The sequence below is a fragment of the Mycotypha africana genome (assembly GCF_025528875.1).
Source record: "Mycotypha africana strain NRRL 2978 chromosome Unknown BDF20scaffold_3, whole genome shotgun sequence".
Classification (NCBI taxonomy): Eukaryota; Fungi; Mucoromycota; class Mucoromycetes; order Mucorales; family Mycotyphaceae; genus Mycotypha; species Mycotypha africana.
The window spans coordinates 1,696,481-1,719,058 of NW_026515727.1; the positions used below are offsets into that span (position 1 = coordinate 1,696,481).

The window sequence follows — 22,578 nt, forward strand, 5'->3', positions numbered from 1 at the left end:
TTCATTATGATAAAATAAATCCAAAAAGTGATATTATCGATTCAAATATTAATATAAATTAGAGTAATAAACTGTGTACGAACAAGAGGGTATTATATAAATGAGTATCCTTTTTTTTTTCATCCTACTCAATTAAATTTTTGTAGGATTCAAGGATTTTTTTAGTCTATATGGTGGTAGTCATTATTGTTCTCAATGCTTTTTGCTTTTTTACGTGATTTTTTGTTCAAAGATAGTTTCAATGATCTGGAAAAGTTATCTGCTCTTGAAGCGTTTGCTTTATCGAAAGACTGCGTGTCATTACGGTGTACATCATTGGGAGAGTCAAGGGTAAGGGCCTGAATGGAAAAAGCACGGCTTATTGGCGACAAAATAGGTAGAGCTGGTATTGTATACTGTGTAGATGTATCTTGACGGCTAAGACCAAGTGAGGGGACTTTATATTCTTCAAACGATTGTATATCTGACATGCTTCGATTATCAGATGTACTACTGGCGGCAGTTGATTGACGAAAGCGGGTTGGAATTAACGTAACAGAAGACCTCTCCTTTAATTCTTTAGCGGCATCAGCCTTTATAACTTTCAGTTCATCAGCAAAGTTTTTCTTAAACACTAAATGTAAAGGTATAAGTTGCAGGTTATAAGGGTACGCTATTTTTTCTATTTTAATACTTTACATTCAACCATAGTATTATGAAAAGGCTTCATTTCATTACTAACAATTTTGCTATGTGTATCAAGGCATTTCTGGAGAATAATAACCTAGTACAGATAAACTACATAAGTGTTTTGATAAGGAACCTTTTTCAGTCTTTTAGTACTTACCTGATCGTTAATAGCGGACCTAAGCCGATATATCCAATGTTCCAAATCAGGATTGGATTCGCGGAACTCTTTGGTGAGAAAAGCTTTCTTATACAAAAACACACCACCGTTAACTGGAGCATCTACTGCGCCATTTACCGACATAGAAAATGGGTTGACATTCATGGGAGGTACAGTGTTCAGGGTTTGATTTTGCGATTGGGGGATGAATGCTGAGTATTTTCTCTCTAGCGATATCAATTCCTTATTCTTCGCTTCCATAGCAACAACAGCATTTTCAATCGGGGATATCAAAGTACTGTTCGTTTTAATCACTCGTGACCTGCGAACTATGGTTGGAAAAGTATCCTCACATTCAAACTCGATCTTCTCTGTCCATAATTTTAAAAATTCGGTTACAGGTTCACTTCCCGTATCATTATCCGCATTCCTCGAGACAGGACGTGAAAATGAAAATCTTGAAACATCATTAGAGGCATAGTAAGCTTTGACAGTATCAGGAACTAGAGGATTTGTTAACATTGAATTGCGTTCTGAGCTTGGAATGGGCATTACAGGGGTAATTTGTAGGAACTGTCCATCAAGTGAGCTATTTAGTTCTTTCAGCTGCTCTTCACTGACGTACTCTGTATTAGCAATTTTAGCAGGGAGTAATTGGGCATTTGGATGTCTATCCTGCAATCTTTCAATAAATGATGAGATTTTTTCCCATTCCAGACCACGATAAATATACTGACAATTACGAGTACTTCGTGGAAACCCTTTTCCATAGAATCCCACACGGTAATATTCAACAAAGCATCTTTCTTTTCTGGCAATGTTTTTAACAAATTCAGCTTGACGTTGTAGTATATCTGCTAGCTTTGTATAGTTGTAAATTGTGTTCTCATATTCATAGGATAACTCTTTGCATAGTTTGATGCATAGTTCCCAATCATTTCCCCTGTCACAGTAATTCAGCATCTTCATGTATAAGCTTTCCTTTCGTTCAAATGAGGATTGTAGAGGTAATTTGAGGTCAGGAATTGCTGCAAGTTTTTTCTGAGGCTCCCATTGTAGCAAGTCGGCATGATACTTTAACGTTAAGGCTGCTTCAACGAAGTTGCGATTATCTAAATGTAATTGTACCAATTGATGAATATACTTGATGTAAATTTCTTCTCGCTCTATAACCTGTATGAATTTTAGAATTTTCAGAGTTGCAGTTATCCGATCATCCATAAACTCTTCTTCTTGAGGTAAGCTTCTAATTTGAAATAGCAAGCTCAAAAATGTGCAAAGAGATTCTACCGCAATTTTTCCAACAGTAATAAGGTCGCGTCTGTCATCCGTCAGTAAACGACATTCCAAAGCAGAAAATAACTCGATACGTATACGTATACAGAGGGATTCATCACCCTTTTGTTCAGACATAATCAGTCGATCTAGAGTACTAATCAACACATGCTGGGCATAAGACAGCTCACCAAAATTGTAAAGTTCTAAAGCGATTATATCAGCTATCACTGAAAGACCTGATGCGCGGACACTATCATGGAGAGTCAGACTTATTCCAAGCAAAGGACTTATAATGAAGTATGCCAAATTAGCCTGAAGTAAGGAGATTCCTGAACTACTTTCCTCGAAGGGCTGCCGTTCTTCACTAACTGACGAAAGTAATAAATTGTCCGTTGGCCATATGCGCATACTGTTTCTGACATTACTTCTTGTAAAATTGCTGTACGGACTGAATAAATTGTCGGTATTGTTATTATCCCCCCTGATTTCTTTGTCAACTGAATGTATGCTGTTTCGTTGTGGATCATTGTAAGAGAAATGCCGCTGCTCGAAAGCGGACACTGGTGAGTAGAAATAATCACTTCCACCAACATCCGTTAATTGTTGAGTGCTGGAAGAGTTGACGCTACAGCTAGTGAACCGCTTCGTAGGATATCTATCAAAAATGCATGGCCTACCATTCTTGCCCGCTAGATGCCATATAAACAGAAATGCCTTGCATCCAACTTCACTACGCATATTGCCGATAATCTTCCAAACTGCTCGCTGTCTTTGTGGCATAAATTTTGGAACCTCCATACTCGGGCAACCAATGATTCGTAATAGTGCCATACAATACATACGCCACAAGAGTAAGAGTGATTTTTGCTCCGAACTTACAGTTGTTTTCATGGATATATTAGCATTAGTGCTCGGCAGCTCATCACTTGGCGCAGGATCTTCGTTTGGAAGAGTAAAATTATAGTTATGAGCTGTCGTTGATCCTGATGTATTTTTATACATCTCAGCATCTTGATCTTGTACAGTGACATATACGGCTTCACTAGGTGTAAAGTCTGGCAATTCAAATAATGTGCTGATAGGCTCCAAAATATCGCACAAAATAACACGATGCGCAATTATACTCAAGTTGAGCCATTTCTCTGGTAGTCCTCTCGTTTCTCTTGATACGTCCTCTTCGATATGAACGAAATCCTCGCTTGAAAGACTCATTCTTTCTAGAGTTCTCACATTATCACCGAACAGAATGCCCATGCATGTGTAAATAACTTTTTTTAAGAATTCAATAGTGGCACTTGCACCTTCCTGTTCTTTCATTTGCTTAACATAGGCAACCCATTGGTAGTGTGGCGTCATATGGAACAAGTCCAAAAACACAACTGATAAATCCAATAATCCCGTAGTAATCATAATATCATGAAATTTAGTTAGTCCATGTTTCTGATTGATAGTTTTCGCTGCAGATTGAAATGGATAATTTGAAGGAAAAGGTATAGAAGGTGACGTTGACAGTGCCTTGAGAATGATGGTGAATGTCGAATTATTAGAATCACTGCTATCTGACTCCATAATTGTATCATTTAGGACATTCCCCATTTGGTGTAAAGTAGCAGTTTTATGAAGCGAAGATGTCCTTTGAAGTAAGTTTCCGCTTGGAACAGAATGTAAGGAGTCTGTGGCACTTAGTATAGAACCTTTGACATCACCACTGACAAGATTACTGCTGTTGAGTGAACTTGATCGTTCTCGTAAAGGGCTTAATGATTGTCGGGATTGCCGCCTTGAACTGACTGGCGTTGCCATATCTACGTTTGTAGCAGCCTCTTTTTTGTTAGAATCAGCCGAGGAACCAGAAATGTGTATAGCTTGTATTGTTAGCTTTTGAAGGTCCTTGTATGCATTCATTAATTGAGGAATTATTTGAAGGCACTCTTGAATTATCGACCAATATTCTCCAGAAGGAGAGTCCAATGGCGGAATCGTTTGATCGGATAAGGTGGCAGTAAAAGAGGTTGGTCGCGAATAAGTGCTGCTGGAAGAAGGAGAGGGAATACCAGACAGCATCAGCCCCGATGGAGGCATTATACCCAAGTTTTTCCGTATTTTTTCCAGCAGTTCACTTATTATTGTGAGTGATAGTCGCAGATTTTCAATCCACTGGTTTCGTGGAAGCCGGATTTGTTGAGAATTCATTCGATCAATCGCTGGATCGCTCTTGCGTGCAAAAATGACGTCCTTTGCTGTCAACATGTATGAGTTGATCCAAAGGTTGACCCAGCGCAGCACATGTTTCGGCAATTCAGGTGTACAAGAAGGATTATTGAAAAGAGGTCCTTTGACAATGTTGCGAATCAGGATTAACTTGAAGCCCACTAACCGCCCAGTAAGGGAGCTGCAATGGTCAACAAATGCAACCGTTATATGAACCAATCGCTGTATAGGAAAAATTCTGTATAGCTCGTTCACAATCTCTGAAAAGTGCTGCAGTGTTATTGTCTGCGTTCCAATCATGACGTTGGGATGGGTAGTATCCATGATAAACCTTATTCGATCTAACAACTGTTCTATATCTGAGAAGAATTTAGAGTCATTTTCAGAACGCTCGTCGACTTCTTCGTCCTTTTGATGGCACTGCCTCGATCTAACTATGAATCGAAAAAGATATTCCCATACTTTCATACTACTTCTAAGGAGTTTGGCTTTCGATGGCTCTTCTGGAGTTTCTAACAAATGAACTAAGCTTTTTATCAGATGTACATAAGTATACTGTTTTTGCCAGTTGTTCGTAGGCTGAAAACGTTGCTTGATATAGACATTCAATACAGGTTTGAAATTGCTGAAGCGACGATCTTGTACAATTCCTAATAGCCATACAATAGATGCAAATGCTTGCTCATGTATTTCTTTTAATACAAGTTCATCGTTATCCCTGTTATTATTGCGGACTTCATAGCCCAATATATCCAAAAGTGCATCTAAACTTTGCCCCAAGAATTTGACTATCTCTGTTTCACCAATGAACGTAAATTGATCCAAAGCCGCTAATAAATTTGCAAATCCGTCTTCGCCACTTTCTATTACGGTTTTCCAGTTAAGCACCTTCACCAAAATACTTTTTTGCGTAAATTTATTAGAGCATAAAAAGGTAGATAATTGGATACTGTCACGGAGCAAAACTAGCTTACTACTGGTAGTAGAGGTGTGCGTTTGCTGACCAGAAGAAGTTCCTGTTAGATCAGTTGAACTTGTAGAAGCACTTGCCGTAGTATTAAATGCAGTAGCTGCAGAGGTAAAAGAACTGGATAGGCTCCTGAGACTATGGTGTGAAGAAGAACGACGATGCCTTTGTCTACCTAGTGAAGAATTAGTGCGCAAGGTATTCTTTGCTATATTATATGGTGTTGTTTCCTCTCCTTCCCTTGAACTTTGTATGGTGTTGGAAGCTGCGGTAGATTTTGCACACCATGCTGTACTATTAAGATAGAACCGAGGGTGTGCGTACTGCTTATCATACTTATATAGAAATAGAGTGTGTGATCCGTCAACAATAAAATCACGTTGTAATGGTGGCAGAAATAAGGGCACGAACCCCATAGCGAGAAACTTGTCATTCCCCAATGCAAATGAACCTATATCGTTCTTTTGGCTGTTAGAATGGTAATTGAGGCTATACTGGCTGCTGAATTTCTTGAAACCGGGTATGTTAAGCCCACTTTCACTACTTGAACGATGACTACTTCGGTGCTTTACTGTAATAAACAGATGTGACCTTTTCCATTGCTGCAAGTCTCTGATATTGACTTTTATAAGCTCATTCCATCTCGGTTTCTGCTCGTGATAAATAACCATACTCTCCCAATAACTTATAGGATGAGTGCCTGAACCTAACAAAATCGCATCTTCGACAACCTCACCGGAGAAATTATCACGCACATACATGCTGATTTGAATATTCCTTGATTTTCCCAATTGTGCCAGATCACCCAACTCAAGTGTGACATAAAGATCATTCCGATTATCGTTTGGAAACGCTACGTCTGCAAATCCTAGTCTCAGTGTGCGAGAGATACCTTGGAATAGAGCGGTATTTGCTTTCCAGATTGTATCTAGAGAGCCATAAAAAGTGCGCAACGAAGCACGTAGCTTTTCCGCTCGCACATGCGTTGTATATTCCTTTGTATGATTAAAAATGATATTTTCATGCAAGTCTACAAAATTTGCTTCATTTGTAGATATATAAATAGGTATATCTATGTCTATAGTTGTTGCTTTTTTTTTATCTTCAGTGTTTCTCGTCAACTGCTTATGATTTAATTTCAACACAGCGCAGCCAAACGGTCTTTTACATAGGTTATTCGCAGGAATTGATGGACGGTGATACTGAAATGGTGAGTTTGAATGCTTATTTGAATGAAAAAACTGTGAAGTATTATTCCCTACAAAAGACCCAAATGGATCCTTTGTGTGTACTGTGTATTTTAAAGTACCAAGCCGAATAATTTTGCAGACCATATATAAATTATCATTATTGAAGTCTGCCAGTGGAATTTCTGAAAAAATAGTTTGCAATTTTCCAATTTGGTCTTCGTCTTTAGGCATACCGTTGTAGTTGAGGATAACAACGAATGCCTCTGTGATAAATCTTCGTTCGACAATTGAGTACAGTGAGAAGTACAATTCAGTAAACTCACCAGGCTGACAAATATGAGCAACAAAAGCTTTCAATTCAAAAAATAGGTGATAAAACTGTGCTCTTTTCGTAAGGGGAGCTTCGTAATTGTTGTTTTGTGTTCTCCCATCTGTTGCATCATCTGATCCGTTTTCTGTTGCGCGTATAACAGTCTTATTATTATCCATATCGGATGAGTTGTTGTTGTTTAGCATCTCTTCTAATTCATCAACAGTGCTACTCTCAAATGAGTTCAAAGGTCTGGTTGAATATTGCCAATGCATTTTGTAAATAGTGCTGAGCGAAGCATTAGATGGTTCAAGAAGATAGCCTTTCTCCGGATGACGGATAATCATGTCTTGATTCTGTTCAAGATTGCTTATCATTATTTTATGGATGATCTCTTTTCGCAATTTAGTCAATTCTTCCCGTGATAATGCCTGATCCAGCAGCTGTCTTCGAGCCTGAAATAAATAGTTAACATGATCTTTGACTTTATTGAAGGTATCATATCTACGCTCTTTGATGTAAGTATAAAGTAGGCTGTTCCATTCGTTAATACAAGCAGCAATCTCATCAATTAACGGTTCAGAATTGCCAGTAATAGTTGATTGCTCAAAATGTGACATAGGTAGCGGTGGAGGAGGTATATGTTGTCTGGATGATTTTTCGTCAGATAAGTCTTTCAAATTCGGCTCTGAGTCAAAAGTATATTCATTAAAGCTACCAGGACGCCTGCTACTACCGTTTTCAATAGTTTGGTGTAGCGAAGGTGATGCTTTTGATGGAATGTATGGCTCCGAATAAGACCTTGGTAAAGCGCTGTTCGCCGAAAATTCGCTCGACATTCTTTGATATATCCTACCCGACTTATAATCGGCAACAGTTTCTATAGTTTCTTGCCGTTTATAGAAAGCTGAAAAGTTCAATTCATTCGGATCCATGTCGACATATTCTTTGATCTGCACATGCGATCGCGGAAAGCAACCCAATGGCGCCTTGTTTGGTTTACGTCCCTCCTCCATTGTCGATAGAACATAGCCTCTGTACCAGTGTCCTTGTTGTTCTATGACAAATACCTCGTCTCCAACCTCCAAGGATATCAAACTGTGATAGTCTTCGGGGTTTGTTGAGGGCTGATCATAAAATGCGGAGGAATCATTCGATGTGGTCGTATGGATAGAGGCATTGTCAGCCTGTAACAAGTGATTGCTATTTAACGATACCGTTGATTTTCTCTTCGAAGTTGCCTGCTGTACTTCTGCGGGTGAAAATGGATAAATAGCAATGCCATGTGCTAGTTTGGATAATGGTATCCACTTCATATAAATGCTGGTAAACAAATCATTTAAACTTCCGGTAAAGTACTGTAAGCGAAATTTTGGTCTGTGTATACCTTTTATTATGATCTATTAATGGACTATCTATGTTCAATCTCTTTGGAAAAGTGTAAAGGGAGAGGATTTAACCCGAACGAAATTAAAATTGAAGAATGAAGGAAAGAAAAGAAACATAAAGGCAAAGAATGGGCACAAAAAATGACTTAATGGTTTATCACATTTCCTTATCTCTATTTCTATTGCTTATATTCTTGACTGACTTTGAACGGGTCCTGGGCTTGCGCAACCTGTATAGATTTAGTGTCTCATCAAACTGAACTTGGTGATTTACCTTCTTTTGCCATTGGATGGCTGGTAATAATTCAACCTGAAATCTGGCTTTTGCTTCCAACATAAATTTATCTTGTGCTGCTTGATTTCTAACTTCACTAATGCATATAATGGTCGTCTTTTCGTTTGACAAATATTCCATAGTTTTCACCAAATCGACTGCACTTGCTTCAGAATAAATACAATCACATGCTACGATGTAGTCAATATCTCCGCCAGATTTGATAATATCCATATCTTCTTTGTTATTCCAAAATAAGGGATCTACTACAATATAGTTCTCGTCGAATTCGTTCTTTCGTCTTCCACTCAAGGACTTTAGATGAATACTATTAGCTTCCACATTTTTTTCCATAGTCGGTATGAGTTCCTCTATGTCAGTGATGACAACTTCTTCAATGCCTAACTTGTGCAACATAATACCAATCAGACCCACTCCAGAACCTAGTTCAACCCACCGCTTATTATGGTCTAGACTGATCCTACCGTGTCGGCTTCTTTTAACGCTCAGTCTCTCTAAATAAGAGCAAAAGACGATCGAAGTGAGCCAGATATAACCACCAAGATAGTTGGAATGGGGATCTTGGACAAGAACGATGTCATGTTTTCCAATGTGTATGGTTAAAGTGTCTGCAGACTGAAGTGCCCAGCGATCCAATTTGTGAATCTCACGTTTGAAAGGTTGACCATCCTCCCAACCTTCGATGGTTGCTATTGGTGGTTCTTCCTCAATAATCCTTTTATCATCCTTTGCCATACTAGAAAATGCGAAAGAGTCCTTATAACAGAAAATAAAAATAAAAAAGGAATTTTATTTTTCCCTTCAAATGCTGTTTCACTAAATCAGATAGCCTCTGTAATTACATGACTGATATATGAAACTGAATATATGTAGTCATAGAAAGTCAACATTTTGTCAGCTGTATGAGATTAATGCTCAAGGGGGGGGGGAAAGGGTGATTCTCGTAGGTCTTACAGTGCTCTATCGAGCTCAAGTAATTGGTAATCTGCTCTTATTTCGCGTACGGTATCTTGTACGTCGTTTTAATCGTTGCATCTGTGATGCCTGACGCAGTAACAATTTCTTTTCTTGATGTAGAACAATGAACAGATAGGTAACAGAGTAAATGATTATTGCTGCAACAGCAATAGCCATTCATTTGCTATCTTTACTGTTCCTAATTGTATTTGTATTGTTTGGTTGAGGAAGCATATGTTCTTCGGCTATATTAATGGAAGATTCTCCATTCTATACGGGTATCAACAAGTCAGTCGCTCAGTACAAGCGCACAGGATACACAAATAAGGTTACCAGGGAAAATTTCTCTATCAGGTTAAGAGGTTGTTCTTTACAGTCAGGACATGCCTAATCAGGTTTAAATTCGATGTAGCGGGTTCTACAACTGGTGTTGGGTTGGCAAAGAAAAAGCTATCTGTGCCATAATTGAGAAAGGATTCGTATAAAGAAGTAGTTCATCAAAGTAAAATAGATGAAAAAGAAAGATTTAGAAAATAGTGCAAGGATGATGATAGAAATTCGTCAGCCCCTTTGTTTTGCTCCTTTTTGGTTTGCACATCCTGTGCTGTGGGTATTAACAAGCTTTGTAAGACTGTTTAATTGTCGTTTTTTGTAGAAAAATGGTATATCATTTTTAAGCTATTATTGAACGAACGACAAAACTCCAAACTGAATCCTCTTAAGTCTAAATGAATGGGAAATACAGATATATGTTTGACCTTTTATGTTTATGTCGGCAGTTAACAAAATTTGTAACCACACCGCATATTTGATTCCGATAATAAGCTGCTATTTGTAGATTACATGTATTGAAGGTATAGACATCATAATTTATTCATCTCCTTCCTCTTCTAATGTTGTCAAAGGTGACTCAGAAGGAGCAGATCTGCGTGCTAAATGTGCTTGTTGCTGTTGTTGACCTAGAGATATTGAGGACGACGCTGATGCTCCTGCAGTCGCAGCAGCGGCAGCGGTGGCAGCCTTTGCTTGTTGTTTGGCCTTTTTCGTCATCATTTTCTTTCTTTCCTTAGCTTCTAACCTGGCTTGTTTTTCTTGCTCTCTTAATTCTTCCCTTAATTTACGTTTTTGCTCCTTTTCTGCCATTCTTTGCGCTTTTTCTTCCATTCTGAGTCTCTTCTTTTCAGCTTTCTCAGCCTTCTCAGCGACAATTTCTTCAGCAGGTCTCTTTCGTTTGTATTTTTTACCTTCTCCTGTGCCGCCAGCACCACCGCCACCGCCAACACTTCCGTCACCGGCTATCTTGGAAGCAGCCACAGCAGCTTCCTTGGCCAACCTCTTTCTTCCGACCGTGGTTTTACTAGTAGGAGGGAATCGAGGCTTGTTCTTGTTTTTGCTAGGGATATATTCATCTTCAACTAATGGATGTTCACTGGAAGACAGCTTTTTTGCAAAATAAGGTCGTAATAGCCCAATGATAGACTTCTCGGATGTCACAGGGAGAAAACTTGGTGGTGGGGAGTATTTATATTGAGGTTCCTTCTTTGCATCGCTCTTGACTGGTACTTTATCTTTATTCTTACCGAACCAAAGTCTGTTGGGTATCTGAAAAGGTATTAAGTTATGGTAAGATATTCGACTTTAAGCAGAAAAGATCCAGAAAAAAAAAAATTATACCGTGAGGGAGCTCATGTTATATTCTTGGGTCAGTCCGAGGTTCTTGAAACCAAAGTAATCCTCGCCTATATCTTCACCGAATATACCACTATATGCAATTTATAATCAGATGAAGATTCTAACCATTTTTTGAAGAAACAGAAATTATAGATTACGTTATAAATGTCTCATCATCATTTAACATTTCCTCTTCGTCAATAATTCTTTCTGTCGGTCCCGACAAAAGCTCTTGATAGGATGTTTGTAAACGACGGTGTAGGTCATCCAATCTCTGCACATTCCTTTCAATGTCATCGTGCACATACGATTCTAAATCGGAAACATCCAAAATACCATTTTCATACAATGTGTGAGCTAGTATTTCCTATGTATTTGATAATTTTGGAATCAGTAACATTATATCTCGTTTGCTTGTATTCACTAATACCATAAATAAAGGAGTAAACTAGGATACATACATCACTATCCATCTTGTTTCCATAATTATCGCAATAAGTACGTAAAGTTTTGCCGATATTGGTCATATAATCTATCATTATGTCTGTTAATACATTAAGTGCACCTGCTTTCGCTCCCTCAAATCCAGCATGAGTTAAAAGCTTCGTGAGCACTTTTTGCATCATCTGGTGGCATGATTCTGCATTTAAGGTCAAAGGTGGTATCTTTGAAGTTCTGAAATTCGCTGTTGTTGTGATTGGTAGAGAAGTAGAAATGTGAGATTCAAGTTCGTTTTCTGAATTAATCGGTTCTTCCAAGTCGATAGAAGCGGTTAGATTGGATATCTGGTAAGAAAAAAAATTGCAATGAGAATAGAATAAAAGAAGAAAGATATACATAACAGCTCCTATCTTACTGGCGTGTCATTTTTTATGGCGCTGCATTTAGTATATATAGTTCGGATTTGCTGTAGAGTTTCAATATTTTTGTCAATCAGGGGAGTTAAGCCGTGTGTTGGAAAGTGAACTTCCTGATACACCTCGAGTGGCACATTAGAGTATCTGTAGAAAAAAAGCTTTTAGCAAGTAATTATATATCTTTTTCAATAATTGACATACCCTTGTGCTGCTAAGACAGCTTCTGGACTCAAATCAACAGATGACTTTCTAAGCATAGGCTTTGAAACCAAGGAAGGCATTGTCAACGGTGTAGCTCCTCCAATCTGCGTATTGGAGACGGTGGGTTCAATCACGTCTTCGGGCACACCCTCAATCTCTGGTAAACCACATGCTATTTCATAATCGAATAAAAATAAGTCATTCTTTGCTGAATCATCGATTGTTTTGTTCGGTTTTGCTATTTTTCGAGAAAAAAAAGCGTCTAAATTTTCATCATCACTGGAGTCCAGATCAAAGCTATCATAGAGTGTCGTATTTGTTGCGCGTCGATCAGTCCACTTTGAAAAACGCTCAAACTCACAACGGATCAACTTCATTACAGCTTCTGGCTTATTGTGTAAATGCTGAATCATAGAAAATCTTTCCATATCTAAAGCTGATCTGATTAATATCTCCCTTTCACCAAAAGGGAACTGATATTGCTTTTCCACATCCGTCTATTCAGGAAAAAAAAAAGAAAAAAGTCGGTGCATTCAGCAAGCAATCATTTTGTAATCATTCTCAGGTATTAAAAATACAAGCTATATTTTACAGTAATTTTTGCTCTTGTTTTCTTTGTCTTATCCCTCCAAACTTGATCTTGGAATTCTCCCAAATCAGCATCAATATCAGTGTTGAGTTTCTTTTCTTCCTGGTCTAAATCATTCTGGTCTTCGTTATTCTCAGTGGATTTGGCCGGTTTCTTACCACCGTATTGAGCTAAGGGAGTTCCTTTTTCTGGGGTTGCCGCATCATTCATATCCCAATCTGCATCTGTAGTCGACGGTGCTGCACTAGAGCCCCTAGTCATTGATCTTTCTCTTGATGGTTGTCGGTCATGTTGTTGTTGCTGTTGTGCTGGCTGTTTTGATTGAGGTATGGCTTTTCTATTCATGCTTTTGGATGCCATATGTTTGCCTGCCGCTTTCCTAGAAACGCGTCCTGTTTCATGTTCTTCGTCCTCTGTTAGATCATCTACTTCTTCTTCAACTTCAGATTTGACTTCCTTAATAGTGATATCTGGTACTCTTGGTAGTAGTCTGTCTGTTTTTCTTTTCATTGCTGCAGCATGTTTTCTGTATTCGCTTCCATTCGTCGTATTGTAGGTCAAACAGTTATCGTAAATTAAGTACAAATCATCTGCAAATTCTTTCTTTGATTTGTAAACGAAATTTTTCAGCTTTTTAGTTACTGTTCCTAAGTCCATTGGCTTCTTGATCACATCGAAATAATCAGGCGCCTCACGTTTGCTCACTTTATTCAGAAATGGAGTGGAATGTTCAGTAAAGTTCTTCAAATCATTCAATACTTTTTCACATGCTTCATATAATTCTTCTTGTCCAGGTCTGTCATCATTTGCCCATTTTGACCTATGAGGTCTGAAATCTGATAATAAGTTCTGCAATTCACGATCTGATAAGGATGTTTTCTGTCTATTCTGTACAATGCCTTGTAGAAGATATTTCAAGTTGAAATTGCCATCAGCGTTGAACATGGACAGCGATTTGGCTGCTGCATTTTCTTTCTCCTCTTCTGCTTCATTTAATTGCTGTTGTGCCTCAAACTCTTCTAATTTACGTTGTTCTATCATTGCTGTTTTATCAAACTCGAGTGTATGAAAAACATCTATCAGCGGTACATCATCAGTAATTGTGTTGGCTTCTTCGAGTTTAGCCGCAGTTGTACTATCATTTTGCTGTGATGGTTGTTGTTGCTCCTCCTTTCCGTCATACTCATCTTTGGTCATTCTCTTTTGTCCTTCTGTGATATCTTCCACCCTCGAAACGGCATCTGAATCTTGATCCTCTTGCTTGATTTTCACATTGACCTCTAGAAATTTTTTCCAAGCATCATCAATATCTGTAACTGAAGGCTTTGTAAGGCCTTGAGCTTCTTTTAATAATGGTTCAAGAGATATTGTTTGATTACTGCAACAAATATGTTTCGTATCTGTCTTGAATAGATGGGGTATTAGCTGTTCATAGATCATAGAACGTACTCGAAAAATAGCTAAATCCAATTCTGTAGTGTTCGTTGTTTGCTGTTGCTGTTGTTCCTCGGGTATGTCTCTTATTGCGGGCACCTTCTTGTTGTTTTCGATGAAAGCAATCCAAGTAGCGTATGATACAAGTGCTTCCTCGAAGAATTTCCTTTCTGCCAAATTTAAATATCGTTTATGCACTTCATTCCGGAGCAAATGTTTCGATAAAGCATAAGACAAAGGTAACCAGTTTGGTAGTTTCATTCTAAAAGAAAGATCTATATAGTAATGTCTTCCAAAGTCAAATCGCTTAATTTAAGCGTTATTCTTGTTCCGGGCTGATGCTGTCAATTGTTGTATCTAGTATGTGCTTTATATTGAGTGTCTGTGTATTCGACGTTTAACGAACGTTAATAGAATTGACGCTGATGGCTGATTGACACGCACACTCCCACTTTCAAAAATTCAACGAAAAAAAAAAATAACAATAATAAAAAAAAAAGCATTGTAGGTAGCAAGCTGCTAAAATAGAAAGCTCAAATTGATAATTAACAGACCAGAGTGACTGTTGAGCGACCCACAAGTCTCTCCTGCCCTTTCCCTTGCTAGAATTACAAGAGCATCATTCCGCGTTAAATCTCAATAATTTTTGATGACTTCTGTACGTCTTTATTGAGTTGCTCTATTTACCCTATCCAGAAGAAGTTATATATTGTGCTGAACAAACTAGTATCGCTTCATTAAAGCAAAAGGCCGTAAAGCTTCCTCTTTTCATAGCTTCATACACTTGAGCTCGTCGTTACAATCTTTCTTTTTTATCAAATCCTATACCATTTATTCTCTTTGTTGCATGGTAACTTTTCGATCAAGGTATCTTAAGAGGATTGGATAAGAAAAAAAAAAAAAAAAAAGAAAAAACCCAAAAAAGGAGAGAAATTAAGAGTAAAAAATCATACAAGAGAGAAGGGTGACATAAAAAAGTATAAATATATATACACAAGGAGTAACATGAAATTTTTGGTGAATAATCCTTGAGAATAGAGAGATCTAAAGAAAATAAACAAAGTATATGAGCGGTTGCTGTGGATCTGTATAAGGTGTGTATCCGTGCTTTTGTGTATATAGAGCGTGGGTGTGAGTGTGCAAACATGTAAATCGAACCGAAGTCAAAAAAAGATCCTCTTATTCATACGGTTGTCGCGCTTAAAGCTAGTAAAAAAAAAAAAAAATAGATTGCTTTTAGTATAATACCTTCAAACATAGGCTACTTGCCTCTTTGCAAAAATGTTTTACCTGAGGCATGACAGGTTTGTTCTGATCAGCTGTCATTCTAGAAATACCAATACCAACACCTTCAATAAGTGCAAGAAGAGCACCACCAACAACAGCAGATACAGCCGCAGCTTTAACACCACCACGGGCGGCTAAAACACCACCTGTTAAACCACCTGAGATGATTGAATTCCAAGGATCTTCTTTCTGTCGAATACCTTTCAGACCACAGTCGAACGTTGAGAATAATCCACCCCATACTGCAAAATTACCACCTAACACTGGTGCACGAGCTTTCATAGCAGAGACAGCACCTGTTAGACGTTCACCCTAGTATATAACCAATGTTTGCTGCCATTTTAGTCATTTGAGTTCAACTTTCTGTGAATCACAATGTCTCACTCCTTTTTTTCTCATTAGCGCGGTTTGTAGTTCTCAATACTTACTCTAGGTGAATTCTTGGCTCCTTTCACTGAATGCCAAATACCACCACCAACAGCACCCATAACAAAGGCACCACCCAAATCGTTCAGGATAACCCAAGGGCTATAAAAGAAATGAATTGGTATGTTAACTCTACTATTTTCATGGGTTTGGAGAAGAAAGGCAGCTCCACATTGCTTATATGCCAAAAAACTTTACCAAGGATCTCTGAAATGATCTTGTGAAGAGCGTACCATTATTCGTTAGATTTGAGATGTGTAAAGTTGGACTATGTACAGAAGTTTTCTACAGCCAAAAAAAAAATAGACGCTAGAATTTCCTGATATATAAGGAAAAAGAAAGAGCCTTGTATTCAAGTAGAAAAGAGGAAAGGTAGAATGACAATTTAGCTTTTCTGGGATCCAGGGTTCATCGAAAATAAGAAAGGCGGGATTTATTGTGACTTCAAGAGATCAAAAAGCGGAAATCGAACATGTCAAAAACTGACTAAACCTTTCTAATGGAAATCAACTTGGTGTGCTACTAAGCTTCCCCTTTAAGGTACAAAAACTTTATCAAATACATTGAGTAGAACAAATCTATGGCGATGCGGTATGAGTATTTATTAATTTTCTCAACGTTTGGAATGGTATCTCAGGAAGCCTTTAATCCAATGATTTTTGTCTGTCTTATATGACCAATGCTCGCCAGCCAACTTTCTCAGTGAATGCTACCAAAGCGAAACTTCAGGGCATTAACTGAAAAAGTTCAGATTAGCAGCCATGCTATTCTTTCGCATCATAAAACTCTTCGTCTTCTTCTTCTTTTTGAATCATTTGCTTACTATTTTCCTCTGTCGTTCGGAAACTTGCTGAGCGATAAGGTTTTTCATTCATTGCTTTTTCAAATGTTTCATATTGCTTCTTTTTCTTTTTATCCTCATTGCTTGTCAACTTGTTAGTTACCCAATGCCCGATCCCTTCTATGGCAGCTCCTGCAATGGCCGCACTACCAACTTTCTGATCCATGAAACAATAATAACCGTTATGAATTTTTGGAAAAGGCCGTTTTGTAAATGTGGACGAAAAAGGAAAAGCGAGAACTTACCACCCAATCAGATGACGCTCCTTTCTTATTAGATTTGTTTTTCTTTTCGTCTTTTCTAGGCATAACTGGCTTAGGTACTGTTGGTAGGCTAAGGCTTGGTGGTAATGGTGATGGGGCTGGGATAGGTGGTGTTGATAAGGGAGGAATACTGACTGGTTGAGGTGTAGCAACCGTTATAGGTGTTACTGGAGCCGGAACAACAGGTATTGGTGCTGTGGGCGTTGGTGTATGCAGAGGTGTTGGTATTGGGTAATGCTGAGAATCGGCGATAGTAGCTTGTGTATTAAGCACAGTCGGAGGAACGGTATGCATCAATACTGAGGCTGGAAGAACACCATGAGCAGAAGTAGTAGTTATACTTGCAACAACTCCGGGGGTTGTACCAGAGGAAGTTGTTATAGTGGGTAACTGCGTGATAGGTGCGGTTTCACCAATAGATGCAGAGAATGTGTCTGACACTAATGGTTGTGCGGTATTTATGCACTGCTGTGTTATTGATGCAGCATCAGTGATTTTTTCCTCTACATTTTGTGAAGGCTACAAGTTCGAAATAGTAACGATAAGCAAACTTCATCAAAGTGATTGTTTTTGATGGTTAAACGCGCGATCTTACCAAAAATTTAAATTTGACAAGAAGATCACCAAGCGGTCCACCTACAGTTGTCCTTACAGATATCCACTCTTCGAGTTTGTGTGCGCTCAGGTATACTTTATCTAGATTATATTCAGAAGTGCCGATGATTCCTGGACGACTCATATCCTCGTTATATACTTCAAAGTATAATGTTGACATACTTTTGTCAGTTACATGACTAGACAATAAATCTTACATTAACTTCCTTTGTTGAGTTTATACTGGCAAGCCATTCAGATATTGCTCAACCTTACCAGCTCAATGTCTCGTGGTATTGAGGCTCGGGGCCACTTACAGAACGTGTCTTATACTTTTCGGACGGCGAAAGAGAGCAACTAATATACGTCTTAGTACCTAAATCATCAAACCAAATTTCTCAGAAGATAAATTCCAATGCTCATCCTGTGTTTTTATTTGTTATTGCTTCTTTTACTAGGAAATCCATTCAAAGCAAGCCCTTGCAAACATACTATTTGAATAAAGAGATTCTGTTTAGTTTATAATTGAATAAAGATATGGTTTCCAGGATAAGACTTTACCGAGTTCAATCTTAAGTGTTCCTAATGACATAGCATATATTCGTTCAAAATGTCTGGATGATATGAAGCTATACTGTCAAGTTGTTATAGGAAGCAAATCTGAAAAATAGACTACCGCTGGCTAAAATGGATATAGCAAACTTATAAGAAAAGAAAAGAAAAGAAGGTGCTTCCAAATCTGCTCAAACTTTTAAATTGTATTAAGTCTGCTGCTGATTCCGTTCCTGATGAGATTTCTCTACGGCGATAAATTATAGCAGAGAATTAGTAATATATCTTAAGTTTTACAATTTCCCTGCGTGGATCTATAAAGTTCCTTCAAGCAGTTTCAAATTGTGCCAAGTGCTAGCAATGAACCAATAGTCTGCAAATAGAGGCCGGTATGTCTTGGTTTAATGATCGCTATTTCCTGTAGCCTTTATAACAACTATAATTGCAATGATGATCTCGACAAGTATTAAGGCCGACATCAAAATGGAGCTTTTTAGGGTCCTCTGTACATATTGTATAAACCACAACTGTTCAATGAAATATCAATAATTTTGTTTTGACTATAACGGCTCCCTGATGTCTTAGGCTTAAGAAATATGTGAATTACAGCTTTTGTTCGCTTTAATTTGGCTCGTTTCTGACTGACGATGATTACGTCAGGCTTAAAGTAACGCTTCGAAGATCGTCCCAAAGATTTCTGTACTAGATATGCTACCACTCGATAATGGAGAAGGAACGTTACTTACACTTCTCATATAACTCATCATGGTATACTATAAACGTTCCTGGAAAGATTTTCTGCATATTATCAATAGATGACCAACAATATGAGAATATCCCCTTCGCGATTAAACGTAGGGATTCATTTCTAAATTCTTACATTAAGCATATTGGCTTTCAGTGGTCCATACCATGATTCTTTGAAAACTTAGACAACAATACACCTTAAAATAAGAGCAACGTCTGCAAACATTGTGCCCATCGGTTCAAGCAAATTAAATACTAAAAATCACCGCCTTTCGTGCATAGCTCATCTTTGGATACTGTCGAAGGCGTGAAATACAGAGGGTATTTAGAGAGCCTGAATACAGTATTTCTCCCTCAACAAAGGACTGAGTTGCAAACACCGAAGCCAACCTAAATATACTGAGCTTTCATATACGCAAGATATTACATCAATTATCAACAATACCTTTTTTTGCAAAATTTGAACACGCCTCTATTTCGCGATCATACTACAAAGGCAGAATATGCATGTCTTTGCATCTTACGTTAGGATCAATTTGACAAGTGAATCATGCGTAATGTTTACGCATATTTAGAGGTAAAGACTAAAACATTCAGGGAAGTTGCATCGATACGACTACGACTATTTATGTACGCTATACAGTATGCTTAAAGCGCTTTATATTTAAAGAAAGAGATAGCAAAGGAGGCAAAGTATTTCTCCTTTTCGTATGGGTTTTGAACAAATAAACGCTGGCACAAACTTTGCATCCTACTGCCACACCTTCCTTCCCACCATCAGAAGTAAGTGTCACCATTTTGTTAAATGTTTATGAAGATACACTGGGAAACACAAGTTTAGCCGATTGAAAATGAATAAGAACGGTTTTGAGGATTTCTTGTACTGATTGGACAACTTGACAGTCAAAATTTTTTGAATAATAGATAAATGTTTATAATGATAAGAAAAGTGGAATAGGGTCTTGCATAGTATTACAGGAATGAGAATTTACAGAAATTAATTTTGGTAGGCATTTATAAAGGAACTTTACGTAAAGCATGTACTAACCAAAAGTTAGAGGTTAGCAAAGCCAAAGCGCCTGCTTGATGTGATGCGGCCAGTTCGATTGGAACCATGTAAATGAGGGTACAAATACCCAAAGTCACTTGGGTAGCAGCAGCCAACATCATAGCATTAATGGCATTTCTAGCATTCTTTGGTAAAGGCACACGACGAGAATACGCCCATAGACAAGTGGTGGCGACAGCTGTTAATTCTGCCAAGGTACGGTGATCGAATTGAGCTGTTACGGGATTTTCTAGAAGGTTACGCCACTTACCGGTATCAGTTTCCTTCTTATAATGATCGCTCCAAAGTTCATCCTTTGGAGGGATGTAGCCTTCGCCCATTTTGGGGTATTCAGTATAAATCAAACCAGCATCTAAACCAGCAACAAGGCCTCCAGAAAGGGCTGTTAACGTAATGAGACCAAGAACCCAATGAGAGTATTTACGGAAAGGTTTTATAGCAGGACTGTTGAGCATCTCAGCAACCTTCTTGGGATAGGTACCATTCAATATTTTATTGTCTCGAAGAATATCAGCAGCTGTGAAGATGGAACTGGCATAAATTATCAGAGCAGTGGCAAAATGAGCAGTTAAACGGTATTGACTAACACGAGGAACGGCGCCGGGCTCCTTCATTAATGCTTCACTAAGCCCTGATTTGACCATATACCAGCCCATAAATCCTTGGAAGCCCATAACACTCAAAATGAACAAGGAACGCTTTTGCACAGCTTTTGTCATATATCCGCGTTGAGCAAAGTAGAGAGCAGGTAGGGCTAAAGTCAGACCAATGAAACGTCCAATCATTCGATGGCTCCATTCCCAATAAAATATACCCTTAAAATCATTCAATTCCATATTACGATTCAAACTAACCATCAGGGTGTTTGCTAATATTAGTAAAACTGAATAAGCTCTTCCTTGAGAATGTCCCACTTACATTTTATATTCGGGGAATTGCTTGTATTTTTCGAATTCATCGATCCATTCCTGTTCTGACCTTGGAGGTTTCATACCAGATATAACATTCCATTCAACAATAGAAAGTCCAGATTCTGTAAGACGCGTTAAACCGCCTACGATGACGATAGCAAACACCATACCAGCATTAAAGTACAACCAATAAGCAACAACTGGCTTTGTGTGTGTAACGGTAACATTTTTAGCAATGGTGCTAGCTGTAACCTTTCCTACATTTGAAGCCGGTATTGCTGCATTGGTGGACATGAAGCGATAAGAGATATGTTTGTTAGGTGTAAAATAGGTCGAGATATTGGTTGTCTTCCTTTTTAATTGTTGAGTGAGTGTGTTTGCGTAAACATTTTTGGTTGCAGAAGAAAAACGAGCTAAATTTGTCGTCATTCCATTGCATTTGACGATAGACGACGAGTTCCAAACAGCATTTCGTGCTTGTAATATTGAACGGTTTAGGCTACCTAGTCTAGTAAAGGGACGTATTAACATCAATGAAATGTAATGTAAGAAAAGACAAAGAAAGTTTGACAGGGGGTGTAAAAAACCTCCAAATTGTATTAATCGGCAGGAACTGAACTTTATCTGCGGGAAAAGTTAGCAGCAGTGTAAAAAAAAAAATTATCTTTTTGAATTCGGACTTTATCAGAATACTTTTGGACAATGATGAATTCCCGACCTTCAAGTTATCTCGTCCCAACAGCTCATTTGCCTAGTAATGAATATTTCAGATATGAGAAAAAAATAGAGCTGAGTGATGCATATTCATTTCAATAGACTATCGCTATTCGGCACTGTTAGCGAAATTTGACCCATCAAAAAGGAAATATATACGGTGATGATAACAAGCGAACAACTCGCACTAGGAGGAAAGGTGTAGCAATCACATACAGGACATAGTTAATACACATCATCCAATTAGCCTAGAAAACCCATATATTACAAGAAAGAGATTGATAAGGGGTGTAATGTTACTTATTGTAACTATTAAAGCCTTGAAGTGAAACAGGGTTGAACTGAAAAATAAGGAAGCAGATGGTTTCAAAAATTCTTCTTTCTTATTTCTTGGTTTAGAGGTTATTCCACCAAGGTCAAATTGTGCTCAAGTCAATAAAGTAAGCTTTGCAATCCAATCATCGTTGAGCCTATCGTCCGCTGATAATGCAGCGGGGTTATTGTCTCCTGCAAACCTACACTTACGTTTCTCTTCTAATACACGTGATAAATGAAAGCGCATAAGCTAACAAGATCCAACAATACAGCACGCTTATTGCTACTGATGCTACTACTACCATAATTTGTATAGATAGTTTCGCTACTGTGTATGAGGTAGCTGTATAAAAGGACCTTGTATGTATAAATGTTCTTATTGAGTATTATTCCCTGACATAGTAATGTACACAGGCTTGATTTCAATGGTAATAGAATACTTTCAAATTCATATGTTACATCGTCAGATCATTTAATCGCGTTTAATTTTCTTAGTGTACGAGGCATACGGCTAATCTTTTATTGAAATTATAGTCACATTCCTCCTTTTTATACGGTAGTACTTTTTATCGATTCAACGGATGAGCTTCGAAAAAAGATTTCAGTTATCCACTGCTTAAAAAAAAACTATTTAACACTAAACACTGAGCTTATGTTAAACGAAGGCTAAAATATCTGTTCATAC

The 22,578-nt window shown here is 38.0% G+C and overlaps 5 protein-coding genes across 5 annotated transcripts; all 5 read right to left on the bottom strand.

The window, feature by feature from the left end:
• Positions 1-161: 161 nt before the first annotated feature.
• Positions 162-9,200, bottom strand: BDF20DRAFT_911628 (uncharacterized protein; the record flags this gene model as incomplete). Its single annotated transcript, XM_053083849.1, has 4 exons — positions 162-613; positions 679-763; positions 827-8,140; positions 8,445-9,200. The coding sequence occupies 4 exons, from the start codon at positions 9,198-9,200 to the stop codon at positions 162-164; spliced, it is 8,607 nt and encodes a 2,868-aa protein (XP_052938340.1).
• Positions 9,201-10,873: 1,673 nt separating this feature from the next.
• BDF20DRAFT_394859 (uncharacterized protein) lies at positions 10,874-14,650 on the bottom strand. Its single transcript, XM_053075359.1, has 6 exons — positions 12,744-14,650; positions 12,152-12,648; positions 11,950-12,094; positions 11,555-11,878; positions 11,252-11,460; positions 10,874-11,184 (listed from the first exon to the last, which is right to left on the bottom strand). The coding sequence occupies exons 1-6, from the start codon at positions 14,433-14,435 to the stop codon at positions 11,091-11,093; spliced, it is 2,961 nt and encodes a 986-aa protein (XP_052938341.1). The 5' UTR covers positions 14,436-14,650; the 3' UTR covers positions 10,874-11,090.
• Positions 14,651-15,099: 449 nt separating this feature from the next.
• Positions 15,100-16,579, bottom strand: BDF20DRAFT_860457 (mitochondrial inner membrane translocase subunit Tim17/Tim22/Tim23/peroxisomal protein PMP24). The gene is made up of 5 exons (XM_053080519.1): positions 16,526-16,579; positions 16,086-16,428; positions 15,890-15,989; positions 15,465-15,773; positions 15,100-15,380 (listed from the first exon to the last, which is right to left on the bottom strand). The coding sequence occupies exons 2-5, from the start codon at positions 16,121-16,123 to the stop codon at positions 15,375-15,377; spliced, it is 453 nt and encodes a 150-aa protein (XP_052938342.1). The 5' UTR covers positions 16,124-16,428; positions 16,526-16,579; the 3' UTR covers positions 15,100-15,374.
• BDF20DRAFT_860470 (uncharacterized protein) lies at positions 16,465-18,299 on the bottom strand. Its single transcript, XM_053080520.1, has 5 exons — positions 18,147-18,299; positions 18,041-18,076; positions 17,862-17,961; positions 17,587-17,785; positions 16,465-17,510 (listed from the first exon to the last, which is right to left on the bottom strand). Exons 1-5 carry the CDS (start codon positions 18,175-18,177, stop codon positions 16,911-16,913), a joined length of 966 nt encoding a protein of 321 aa, XP_052938343.1. The 5' UTR covers positions 18,178-18,299; the 3' UTR covers positions 16,465-16,910.
• A 1,179-nt stretch (positions 18,300-19,478) lies between these two features.
• Positions 19,479-20,894, bottom strand: BDF20DRAFT_860475 (COX15/CtaA family). The gene has a single exon (XM_053080521.1). The coding sequence runs from the start codon at positions 20,808-20,810 to the stop codon at positions 19,899-19,901; it is 912 nt and encodes a 303-aa protein (XP_052938344.1). The 5' UTR covers positions 20,811-20,894; the 3' UTR covers positions 19,479-19,898.
• Between the last annotated feature and the right edge of the window lie 1,684 nt (positions 20,895-22,578).